This window comes from Heptranchias perlo, chromosome 17 (assembly GCF_035084215.1).
Source record: "Heptranchias perlo isolate sHepPer1 chromosome 17, sHepPer1.hap1, whole genome shotgun sequence".
NCBI lineage: Eukaryota > Metazoa > Chordata > Chondrichthyes > Hexanchiformes > Hexanchidae > Heptranchias > Heptranchias perlo.
The window spans coordinates 4,809,658-4,823,162 of NC_090341.1; the positions used below are offsets into that span (position 1 = coordinate 4,809,658).

Below are 13,505 nucleotides of genomic sequence, written 5' to 3' on the forward strand. Positions count from 1 at the left end.
AAATAGACCAAATTTAAGTAAACAAAACAAAAAGCAAATTTCAAGGAGAGCTTCAGGAAAAAAATTGTTACTTAAAAAAGGGTGATAAAACATTGGAATATTCTACCAAGTTAAGTTAGTGGAGAAAGACATTAAGGGAGTTCAAAATGATGTTAGATTAAAAAGAACCAGGTCATATTACTGACTTATCAGCCCAATAATTGATAAAGAGGAGGTACTAGAAAGGCTAGCTGTACTTAAAGTAGATAAGTCACCCGATCCGGAAGGGATGCATCCTGGGTTGCTGAGGGAAGTAAGGGTGGAAATTGCAGAGGTACTGGCCATAATCTTCCAAACATCCTTATATACAGGGGTGGTGCCAGAGGACTGGAGAATCGCAAATGTTACACCATTGTTCAAAAAAAGGGTGCAGGCCAGTCAGTTTAACCTTGGTGGTGGGGAAACTTTTAGAAACGATAATCCAGGACAAAATTAGCAGTCACTTGGCCAAGCGTGGATTGATTAGGGAAAGCCAGCACGGATCTGCTAAAGGCAAATAGCGTTTAAATAACTTGAGTTTTTTGATTAGGTAACAAAGAGGGTCGATGAGGGCAATGCAGTTGATGTGGTGGATATGGACTTTCAAAAGGCATTTGATAAGTGCTGCATAATAGGCTTGTCAAGGTTGAAGCCCATGGAATAAAGGGGGCAGTAGCAGCATGAATACAAGATTGGCTAAGTAACAGGAAGCAGAGAGTAGTGGTGAACGGTTGTTTTTCCGATTGGCGAGAGGTGTACAGTGGTGGTCCCCAAGGGTTGATACTGGGACCACTGCATTTCTTGATACATATTAATGACTTGGACTTAGGTGTACTTAGATTAATTATGTCCTAGTTAAGGATCCCCTTGGAATGAGTGACCATAACATGGTTACATTCCATATCCAATTAGAGGGTGAGAAGGTTGGTTCTCAAACAAGCGTACTGAGCTTGAATAAAGGAGACTATGATAGTATGAGGGCGGAATTGATTAAAGTGGACTGGGAAAATAGATTAAAGGGTAAGACGGTACATGAGCAGTGGTATTCATTTAAGGAGTTATTTTACAACTTTCAAAAAAAAATATTCCACTGAGGAAAAAGGGTGTAAAAGAAATGACAGCCATCCGTGGCTAAGTAAAGAAATTAAGGATAGTATCCGACTAAAAACAAGGACATATATGGTAGCCAAACTTAGTGGGAGGATAGAAGATTGGGAAGTCTTCAAAAGACAGCAAAAAGTAACTAAAGGATTGATTAAGAAAGGGAAGATAGATTATGAAAAGAAATTAGCAAAAAATATAAAAACAGATAGCAAGAGTTTCTATCGTTATATAGAAAGAAAAAGGGTGGCTACGGCAAACGTAGGTCCCTTAGAGGATGAGACCAGGAAACTAATGGTGGGAAACATGGAGATGGCAAAAATGCTGAACAAATATTTTGTTTCAGTCTTTACGGTAGACGACACTAAGGATATCCCAACACTGGACAAACAGGGGGCTCTGGGTGGGGGGTGGGGAGGAGCTAAATACGATTAAAATCACTAAGGATTTGGTACTTAGTAAATTAATGGGACTCAAGGCGGATAAATCCCCTGGACCTGATGGCTTGCATCCTAGGGTCTTGAGGGAAGTGGCAGTAGGGATTGTGGATGCTTTGGTAATAATTTTCCAAAATTCTCCAGACTCGGCAAAGGTCCCGGCAGATTGGAAAACTGCTAATGTAACACCCTTATTTAAAAAGGGTAGTAGGCAGAAGGCTGGAAATTATAGACCAGTTAGCCTAACATCTGTGGTGGGTAAAATTTGGGAGTCTATTATTAAGGAGACAGTAGCAGAACATTTGGATAAACATAATTTAATAGGACAAAGTCAGCATGGCTTTACAAAAGGGAAGTCATGTCTGACAAATTTGCTTGAGCTCTTTGAGGACATAATGTACAGGGTGGATAAAGGGGAACCAGTGGACGTAGTGTATTTAGACTTCCAGAAGGCATTCGACAAGGTGCCACATAAAAGATTATTGCTCAAGATAAAGAATCACTGGATTGGGGGTAATATTCTGGCATGGGTGGAGGATTGGTTATCTAACAGGAAGCAGAGAGTTGGGATAAATGGTTCATTCTCGGACTGGCAACCAGTAGCCAGTGGTGTTCCGCAGGGGTCGGTGCTGGGTCCCCAACTCTTTACGATCTATATTAACGATTTGGAGGAGGGGATAGAGTGTAACATATCAAAGTTTGCAGATGATACAAAGATGGGAGGGAAAGTAGAGAGTGAGGAGGACATAAAAAACCTGCAGGGGGATATAGAGGGTGAGTGGGCAGAGATTTGGCAGATGCAATACAATATTGGAAAATGTGAGGTTATGCACTTTGGCAGGAAAAACCAGAGAGCAAGTTATTATCTTGATGGCAAGAGACTGGAAAGTACTGCAGTACAAAGGGATCTGGGGGTCCTAGTGCAAGAAAATCAAAAAGTTAGTATGCAGGTGATCAAGAAGGCCAACGGAATGTTAGCGTTTATTGCTCGGGGGATAGAATATCAAAACAGGGAGGTATTGCTGCAGTTATACAAGGTATTGGTGAGACCGCACCTGGAATACTGCATACAGTTTTGGTCTCCATACTTAAGAAAAGACATACTTGCTCTTGAGGCAGTACAAAGGTTTACTCGGTTAATCCCAGGGATGAGGAGGTGGACATATGAGGAGAGGTTGAGTAGATTGGGACTCTACTCATTGGAGTTCAGAAGAATGAGAGGTGATCTAATTGAAACATACAAGATTGTGAAGGGGTTTGATCGGGTGGATGCGGTGAGGATGTTCCCAAGGATGGGTGAAACTAGAACTAGGGGGCATAATCTTAGAATAAGGGGCTGCTCCTTCAAAACTGAGATGAGGGGAAACTTCTTCACTCAGAGGGTGGTAGGTCTCTGGAATTTGCTGCCCCAGGAAGCTACATCATTGAATAAATTCAAAACAGAAATAGACAGTTTCCTAGAAGTAAAGGGAATTAAGGGTTACAAGGAGCAGGCAGGAAATTGGACATGAATTTTGATTTGAGGTTAGGATCAGATCAGCCATGATCTTATTAAATGGCAGAGCAGGCTCAAAGGGCCAATTGGCCTACTCCTGTGCCTATTTCTTATGTACAGGGCACAATTTCCAAATGACAAAATTTGAAAGGGTAGTAAACAGTGAGGAGCAGTGATAGACTTCAAGAGGATATAGACAGGCTGGTGGAATGGGCAGACACATGGCAGATGAAACTTAATGCAGAAAAACGTGAAGGGATACATTTCGGTAGGAAGAAATATAAACTAAAGGGCACAACTCAAAGAGGTGCAGGAACAGAGATCTGGGGGTATATGTACACAAATCGTCGAAAGTGGCAGGGCAGGTTGAGAAAGCAGTTAAAAAAGGCTCAATAGGGGCATAGAGTACAAAAGCAAGGAAGTCATGATGAACTTTTATAAAACATTGGTTCAACCACAACTGGAGTAATGTGACCAGTTCTGGGCAGCGCACTTTAGGAAAGATGTGAAGACCTTCGAGAGGGTGCAGAAATGATTTACTAGAATGATTCCAAGGATGAGGGACTTGAGTTACATGGATAGACTGGAGAAGCTGGGGTTGTTCTCCTTGGAACAAAGAAGGTTGAGAGGAGATTTGATAGAGGTATTTAAAATCACGAAGGTCTAGACAGAGTCGATAGAGAAACTGTTCCCATTGCCGGAAGGGTCAAGAACCAGGAGGACACAGATGTAAGGTGATTGGCAAAAGAACCAAAGGTGACATGAGGAAAAACTAACGCAGCAAGTAGGATCTGGAAATCACTGCCCGAGGTGGTGGAGGCAGATTCAATCGTGGCTTCCAAAAGGGAACTGGATAAGTACTTGAAGGGAAAAATCTTGCAAGGCTACAGGGATAGGACAGGGGAGCGGGACTAGCTGGATTGCTCTTATATAGAGCCGGCACAGACTCGATGGGCCAAATGGCCTCCTTCCATGCTGTAACTTTTCTATGATTCTACTTGTTCAATATCTATTGCTAATTACAAAAATCATAAAATGTATGTCATAAAAATTAGGCCAACAAGGTTTCTGCTAACACTCATTACACAAACATTTGGTTAAATGTCTCCATTTGTGGTATAAGATTTTGTTGCACATCAACACCCCGTCCCCCTCAAACCAATTTCCGTTCTTATTCAGCAAGAGATGTAACTGATTAAAAAAGTGTTTTAACCACTGCACATTGTTGTCATAAACCAGTAAACCGTTTCCTCTCAAAATGATATTGACATTGGGATTATTTGTTCAACAAATAAAAATCTGTTCCGGACAAGGCTTGGTATTTAAGAGGGGAGAAAGACAGCAGCCAAGAGCACATTTTGGGGGAAAGCCATAACAAATCTCCACATCCCTCTGGTCTATTGCAATTAGGAACCCTGATCAGCATGCTGGAAGCTGCAGCCCAATTTCTAGGCTTCAATGTAAAGACTGCTTAATGTCCATTTCCAAACTTTAATACCCAGCCTTGCTCGTAATGAAGTTATGCATTGTAACAGTTCTTCAAACCAGAAAGTGACCACATTCACGACTATGCCATATCACATTATTTACATCATTCAAGTGTCTCAAACATAATAAGTGTTCATATTTACAGGTTAAAAGCAATCCCAAGCACAGATAACAGCAAGGCACCTAAAAATAACACAGAAGTGCATTAAAGAGTCAGACAACCGCCTCTGCAGTGTCTTAATCCTGCATCTCTATCTCCAGAGAGGAAATGCAGATTGTGCTCCCTGCGGCAAAGGCTAGACTAAACAACTTAACACCTGGCTAATGAGATCTGTAGACTGGGATTGTGTGTGTATTCAGTAGACCAGACACACCTCATTTAATTGAAAACAATTTTACAACACCAAGTTATAGTCCAACAATTTTATTTTTAATCCCACAAGCTTTCGGAGGCTTCCCCCTTCCTCAGGTGGTGTGGAAATGTCATTTCCACACCACCTGAGGAAGGGGGAAGCCTCCGAAAGCTTGTGGGATTAAAAATAAAATTGTTGGACTATAACTTGGTGTTGTAAAATTGTTTTCAATTGTCAACCCCAGTCCATCACCGGCATCTCCACATCATTTAATTGAGACGGTGTTGCTTTACAATTTTAGATCCTCTGCCAAAGGGATAGAGTCATACCAACCACAGGTTTGATTCCCGTGCTGACTTAGGTGGGATTCTATAATTGTCATCAGCGTCCCTGGATTAGGGATCAATATGCAGCGACTCCCGTTGGAAAGCGCGCACGTGGATGCTGAAGGAGGACAAGACTGACTGTGATGCCCTCTGCAAACAACATGCTAACTAGGCTCAAAGCATGAAGAATGGTCACTTCGGTGAAGTACCGGAGAGCAGCCAGCATATACAGCCTTTTCATGGGAGGAGGGAGCTGCAACATATATCTATGTATTTCTTTTTAAATTAAACCAACAAAGATGCATTTTCTAGCACCAGCCTTGCAGTGGCATTTTGGGTAAGGGAAGGAAGTCCATGCTGCAATAATCATACACGACTAAGGAACAGAATTAACAGCTTTTTCAACCATATGTCACCACTACTTCGCATCACCACCTGACCAATGGTTAAAAAGGGCAATGTTTTAAATCACACTGCCAACAACCAATAACAAATTACTGCTCTTTTCTAATAGAAAGTAGCAGCTTTGAGAAGAGGGCAGCAGAGACCTACAGGAGGAGATACACCATCGTCTTGGTTCAGTTGGTAACACCACTGCCTCTGAATCAAAAGGTTTTGGGTTCAAGCTCCAGAGGCTTGAGCACATAATCTGGGCGACACTGCAATACAGCCCAGTGGAAGTTCTGTATTGTCAGCAGTGCAGTCACCTCGGGTGAGAAGTTAAACCAAGTCCACCTATTCGGGTGCTCATAAAAGATCTTGTGGCACTAGTTAGTACCATAGAAAAGATAGAGAGAAGGGGGCCATTCAGCCCATCGTGTCCGCGCCCAGCTCAAAGAACAACCAGGTGCCCATTCTAATCCCACCTTCCAGCACCCGGTCCGTAGCCCTGCAGCTTGCAGCACTTTAGGTGCAGGTCCAGGTACTTTTTAAAAGAGTTGAGGGTCCCTGCCTCTACCACCAATTTGGGCAGTGAATTCCATACCCCCACCACCCTCTGGGTAAAAAAGTTTTTCCTCATGTCCCCTCTAATCCTTCCGCCAATCAGCTTAAATCTATGTCCTCTAGTTCTTGAGCTCTCAGCTAGGGGAAACAGGTACTCCGTGTCTACTCTACCTGGGCCCCTCATAATTTTGCACACCTCAATCAAGTCTCCCCTCAGGCTCCTTTGCTCCAAGGAAAACAACCCAAGCCTATCCAATCTCTCCTCACAGCTGCAATTTGTTTTCCAAGCCCTGGCAATATTCTTGTAAATCTTCTCTGCACTCTCTCCAGAGCAATTGAACAGGGAATCTCAGCCATTTCTTGCTCCAACACTCAGATTAACTGGTCTTTCATTTCTTTGCTGTTTGTAGGACCTTAATTGGTGCCACATTTGCAAACATAACAGTGACATCACTTCCAAAGAAGAATTTTGGGATGTGGTGCGATGGAATATATAAATGCAAGTTCTCTTTCTTTCTGTAGTGCAGCTTTTTATGAAAGAATAAACACATTAAGAAAACGGTTGATGAATTTACCTTTCTTTCTGGTTTCTGGATTTCTGGTAACACTGCACAGAATGGTTTGATAACTTCAAGGAATTTTACTGCAAAGCAAGATAAGGACATTTTTGTTTAAAATCATACAAATAAAAAAAACACAAGCAGCACCAAGTAATCCTGAGGTCTGGCTGGGTTATCTCAACACCAAGAAACACTCTTCAGCAATCCATTGCTGGCCAGATTTTTTTTTTGTAAGAGGTGTTGAGATGAGAATCCTTTTTTCCACCCAACTAACTTTCTCCACTCCTGAAGAAATTTTCTCCTTGCTGAGGCATGATTCCCAAGACACAAGATGCCCTTTGCTACCTCACCAACATGTACAATATTCTCAAGCAAGCTTCAAAAGTGTGTCAGGAGGCTATTCAACAGCAGGAGCAACATAGAGGCCTGATCCTGTGCTCACCAAATGTGCAGACATGCACTTTCCACCAAGAGATACTGAATACTGATCAGAAGCAGAAATAATGACTTGATTTTCCTGCTCTTAAACCAGGGCATTAAGGGAAACTGGGCACTCCTGCTAATGTCCTGCCCAATATCAGCTAGCTTACCAACACAGTAGACAGAAAATTAAATCCAGGATCAATTATTCTCTGGTCCATAGGGGAATGAAAGTCCCAGACTGGAGGTCATCTGGTCGTTTTTTTTTGTCACTGACATCTACCTCAGTGCAACATCTAGATTTATACTGCAATGCCCAGAGCAGTGTAGTCATTAAAATTTCAGTGAAGGATAATGGAGGATCTACAAACTCATACTATAGCCAATGGAACTATGAAAACACCTTGTATAATACAAGGGTGAAGTAACAGTCATTACAGGTGTGGCAGTGACTATTGAGTGAGCAATTTGGGGGCAACACAAACTAAGTATTACACAGCATTAAAGTGTTTTAGCTTTCGTAAGTTTTTCCCCTATTGGCATGTTGGTGTCAGCATATAGCCAAGATAAATTAAGCCAGTGATGACACTGAAAAGAACAGACAGCTCCTGTGATTTCCCCTTTCTAGGAGAAACACAGCAATACTTTTGCACAATACCCTCTTCCCCACTTTATAATACAAACCAGGTGACCACATGAAAAAAAACTGCCTACACCTGCATCTACCACACCATAAAATAGTCACTTTACTAAGACCTTAGGCCTTTACCTGTGTTATTTTCATAATGCGTTAGTTTCATTTTATAACCAGTTTCATAGGAAGTGACACTCATTGTGTCATGGTACCCAATGTTTCAATATCCAAAATGAATAAATGTTTGCTAACAGTACACAATCTCAAATTAGCTCAGTTACATTACACGTCTACTTGTAGATAATTAAAAACAGATGAAATATGTGGGCCAACCCTTCCAGCAGTAGGCAACTAAAAATAGACTTGCCTGTACTGGCTGGTGCAGCTGGTTAGTGTACTGACCCTTCAGGTTTGCATGTAGGCTCAAATCCACAGACAGGTCCTAAAATGAAATGAGTTTGGGTAACTTCCACCGAGAATATAAAAACACCCAGGAATTTTGCCTAACCAGTAAGCACACAAGGACAAGGAAAGCTGGTGCAAAAAAAAAATCGAAGTGTCCCAGTGGGGCAGGAACAAGTGATCCATTGAAGTTTGGGTTAAGGAGAGTAGTTTAAACAGTTGAGGGAGCATCACTTTGTACCCAATAATACATCGCACCAAGATTGATATTCACCCTTATGCCAAGAGAAACAGTGCATTTGGATTTTTACACAAAGTCTCTAGCCCTGCCAGAGCCGCACACAAAAGCTTCTCTCTTTTTCCAACTTTGGTGGTGTTCAGCAGTGTGGACCTTGGGCCTTCATGCCACCAGTTCACTTCAAGGATCTGCCAGTTAAGGTTTCATAGTACACTCCAGAATTTTGTTATTATATTGACACAACTTTCTCTCGAGGCCACCAATGCCACTGTACACAAAGGGGTGCGACCACAGCCCAGGTAACTGCCTACTGCTATTGCACCCAGAGAACGAATGACTGATCATCAGTGCAGTTGGAATCTAGAAATTCAGTGTGTCATAGACTGTGGTACAATACTGTATCATGCCATTTTGTTGCTCAAAATATTATGCACACTTAGCAGATTTTTCACTAAGACCACAAAATATTTATTTTAAAGGATCCTTAACTCTTCAATAATTAAAAAATATCTATTGCCACTTTTATATAGAAGACTGCAGTTTGAGCTTTAAGCACAGGGATATGGGGACCAGGCAGGAAAGGAGTTGACAGAAGATCAGCCATGCTGTTTCTGAATGGCAGAGCAAGCTCGAGGGGCCATATATGGATTTGAGTACAGGAGCAAGGATGGCTTACTGCAGTTATACAGGGCCTTGGTGAGACCACACCTGGAGTACTGTGCGCCGTTTTGGTCTCCTTACCTAAGGATATACTTGCCCTAGAGGGAGTGCAGCAAAGGTTCACCAGACTGATTCCTGGGATGGCAGGACTATCGTATGGGGAGAGATTGGGTCGACTCAGCCTGTATTCTCTCGAGTTTAGAAGAATGAGAGGGGATCTCATTGAAACATGTAAAATTCTGGAAAGGGCTAGACAGACTGGATGCAGGGATGATGTTTCCCCTGGTTGGAGGGTCCAGAATGAGGGGTCAGTGTCTCAGGATAAGGGTACATTTAGGACTGAGATGAGAAATTTCTTCACTCAGAGGGCGGTGAACCTGCAGAATTCTCTACCACAGAAGGGTGTGAAGGCCAAGCCACTGAATATGTTTAAGAAGGAGCTAGATTGATTTCTAGACACAAAAGACATCAAGGGATATGAGGAGAGAGCGGGAATATGGTATTGAGATAGAGGATCAGCCATGATCATATTAAATGCTGGAGCAGGCTCGAAGGGCCGAATGGTCTACTCCTGCTCCTATATTCTATGTTTGTATTATGGCCTACTCCTATTTCTTATGTTCTTAAATGTTGGTCAAGGAAAAGAAAAATCATTCACTTAAATTGCAAATGCAAGTTATTTCAATAAATAGATGTGGGTCCCACAAAATGGTTTGAGGTTAATTTTTTTTAAAAAGTGTACACAGCAAAATCAAAGACAAGTACTAGTGAGCCTTTTGGGAAGCTTTTAAGAAACAAATGGTTTCATAGTAATATCTCGTACTCAAACTCATTCTTTCCCAGAGACTCAAAACTGCCGTACCTCTCATCATTCCCTTGTCTCTACAATCTACAGGCATTTAGAGTCTGTGCTTAGCACTATTTACTTGTCATTTATTTCAACTTGTCCATTTGTTTACCTACCAAGTATTATTGTGCTTCAAAAAGTAATTAATCATGTGACAGACAGCTGTTTCAAGAACAAAATCAGGTGCAATGTAAATTCAAGAAATTAATTTTATTTCTCTCCTTAGCAACTGTGGTGCCCTCCACGGCAGTTCATGGACCTATGTCTAAAAAAAATTCCTCAAAAAACACATCAAGATATCACTGGTGTACTAAAAAAGGTCAATATGTCGGTATCAGCCTTGGATCAGTGGTAGCACTCTGCACCAGAGAAGGTTGTGGGTTCAAGTCTCACTCGAGAACTTGGAGCACATAATCCAGGAGGGAGTGCTGTACTGTCGGAGGTGCCAGTCTTTCGGGGGAGACGTTAAACAGGTGGACATCAAAGGTCCCACGGCACTATTTTGAAGAGCTGTGGAGTTCTTCCTGGTGTCCTAGCCAATATTTATCCCTCAGCCAACATCACAAACAGATTATCTGGTCATTATCTCATTGCTGTTTGTTGGACCTTGCTGTGCATAAATTGGCAGCTGTATTTCCTACAGTATCTACACTTCAAAATATATTATTGTCTGTAAAGTACTGTGGGGCATCCTGAGGTTGTGAAAGACACTATAGAAATGCAAGCTCTATCTATCTTTATTTGCTTTTAAGACGACCAGCTATTATCGGTCACTTCAGTAAAATTGTTAAAACAAAATCAGTACCATACCAACCACATTAGACCAAAGGATCAAGATTTTAATGCAAAACCCATTACCCTAAAAAAATTCAACTAGGAATTCACTGAATACAAACAGATATTTTGATACTAACAATTGGAATTATTCAGTTATTTGAATCAAATGACACAAAGCAAAGTGGGAACATGGTGCTAAAAAAAAACTCAATTTGAATGAAGAAACTTTGAATTAAGAATTGACTACACACAAAATCATAAATTGTATTGTTACTGCATCACCATTACATACTTTTGCAATTTTTGCTTTTAAGCCAGCACATCCAAAATGCTGACCTTATGTTCCAAGCTGTGAGGACAAGGGCAAATGCTGTGCACGGTTTGATATATCCCACAAACTAATAGACCCATCGCATGGAGCCAAATTTATCGTCCAAGAACTGCATTTTTAAAAATTTTGCATTAAAAAGCCCTGGAAGGCACACTGAGGAGACGAGTAAGGAACAAATCAGTTGCCTCAACCGTGACTTCTTCCACTGAGGCGTCGATCAGGATTTCAGAGAAGAGCTTGAGGGTTTAAAATTGGGAAAAGAACCCAAAATGGGTGTAAAAATATGAGGGAGCAGCTCTTGTTTAGGTGCTGATTGTTGCTGCTGCTAAGGATCAGTCAGCACTAAAAGGGCGACGTGGCGTTTAAACGCCCCCCACCCCTTCAACATTCGCCCCGGGTCCCTGACACATCGGAGGGAGAGGCGGCCAGTCTGGGGAGGGCGACTCATTAAGCGGGGGCAGGGGGTCGATATTTTCCGGATTGAAGGGCGCGGCTCGAGGTTTCATTTTAACGGAAATGTTCTTTCCCCCCCCCCCCCCCCTCAAAATTTTTTTCCCCTGTGGAAAGGGGGTTCGGTGCCCCTCTCCCCCCGGAGATTTAAGGCCTTAAAATCCCCGGTAAGTCAATATAAAGCCCCAATTTACTTCACATCGGGCCTCCCACCTCACCTCGCTCGGGTAAGGCACTGAAACCCGGGTTAAAAATCACTCGAGGCCCGGGGTTAGGCCGAGGCCTCCTGGTATTAATGGAGCTGAGGCGGACGGTTTGTCTCCCCCGCGCCTACTTACTGCCCATGTTCGCTGAGTTGACGGCTCCGACCCGCTGCTGCTACTGATGGTGATGCTGGGGTGTCTCGGGTCCCGCGGTTTCTCCGAGTCCAGGCCCGGCGTCTCTCACTCGGGAAGAAAGTCCACTCGATGCCGCGCGAGGCCTTAAAGACACGTCAGCTCCCGGCAACGACAGCTGGGACCGGCGTCGGCCAATCACAGCCCTCGGTGCGGTACCAGCTGACCGCCGCACGGAAACGCCCGATTCGGCGGACGGTCACGTGATCGGTTTGTCGGAAATACCCGAACGTCGCGCCGGCCACGTGACCCGCTCGCCCCTGGCAATGCTCCAGCCTGTCGAGCCTCTCGACCACATTCGACGGAAACAACCGATGTGGCGCAAGGCCACGTGACCGGCTTGACGGAAAAGCCCGATGGAGCAGAGCCCCACCCCCCGCCCCCCGCTGGTCCTCCCAGGGTCCTGGAGCTGCCAATCTCATCTGCAGTGCTGCAGAAAGGTTCTGCCTAAAACATTGAGCATTGAAGCATCGCCCTCCACAGAGGTCGTGTGTTCCCAGCACTGTCTATTTTTCTTTCACATTCATTTGCAATAAATATCCTATCTTAGTGTAAATGCTGAGAAACTGTGCTAAACGTGCAAACACATCACTAAAAGTAGCAAGGCAAGTTATTACGGCCATAAAAAAGGCAAACCAAGGACTGGGGTTCATTTCTCCAGGGATAGAATTGAAAAGCAGAGAAGTTGTGTTAAACTTGTACAGAACCTTGGTTAGACCACACTTGGAGTAATGTGTCTCAATATTATAAAAAGGATATGGAGGCATTGGAGAAGGTGCAAAAAAGATTCACAAGGATGATACCAGAACGGAGAGGATATCCTTATCAGGAAAGGCTGAACAGGCTGCGGCTCTTTTCATTACCAAAGAAAAGACTGAGGGGTGACCTGATAGAGGTCTTTAAGATAATGAAAGGGTTTGACAGGGTAGATGCAGAGAAAATGTTTCCACTTGAGGGGGAGACCCGAACTCGAGATCATAAATATGAGATCATCACTAATAAATCCAATAGGGAATCCAGGAGAAACTTCTTTGCCTAGAGATGTGGAACTCGCTACCACAGGGAGTAGTTGAGACGAATAGCATAGATGCATTCAAGGGGAAGCTAGGGAGAAAACAATAGAATGATACAGCAAAGGCTATGGGCCCCGACAACATCTCAGCTGTAGTGCTGAAGACTTGTGCTCCAGAACTAGCCGTGCCTCTAGCCAAGCTGTTCCAGTACAGCTACAACACTGGCATCTACCCGACAATGTGGAAAATTGCCCAGGTATGTCCTGTCCACAAAAAGCAGGACAAATCCAATCCGGCCAATTACCGCCCCATCAGTCTACTCTCAATCATCAGCAAAGTGATGATAGCACTGTCGACGACACCTTCCAAGCAGCACTTACTCACCAATAACCTGCTCACCGATGCTCAGTTTGGGGTCCGCCAGGACCACTCGGCTCCAGACCTCATTACAGCCTTGGTCCAAACATGGACAAAAAAGCTGAATTCCAGAGGTGAGGTGAGAGTGACTGCCCTTGACATCAAGGCAGCATTTGACCGGGTGTGGCACCAAGGAGCCCTAGTAAAATTGAAGTCAATGGGAATCAGGGGGAAAACTCTCCAGTGGCTGGAGTCATA

The 13,505-nt window shown here is 43.4% G+C and overlaps 1 protein-coding gene across 1 annotated transcript in view; it reads right to left on the reverse strand.

The window, feature by feature from the left end:
• Positions 1–12,002, reverse strand: part of LOC137333999 (protein transport protein Sec61 subunit alpha-like 1) — a 32,162-nt gene extending 20,160 nt beyond the window's left edge. The window contains exons 1-2 of the mRNA XM_067998390.1: positions 11,821–12,002; positions 6,739–6,806 (exon numbers count right to left, since the gene is read on the reverse strand). Of these exons, the coding sequence (XP_067854491.1) occupies positions 6,739–6,806; positions 11,821–11,827 (75 nt within the window). The 5' untranslated portion in view covers positions 11,828–12,002. The remainder of the gene's footprint in view (positions 1–6,738; positions 6,807–11,820) is intronic.
• Positions 12,003–13,505: the final 1,503 nt, after the last annotated feature.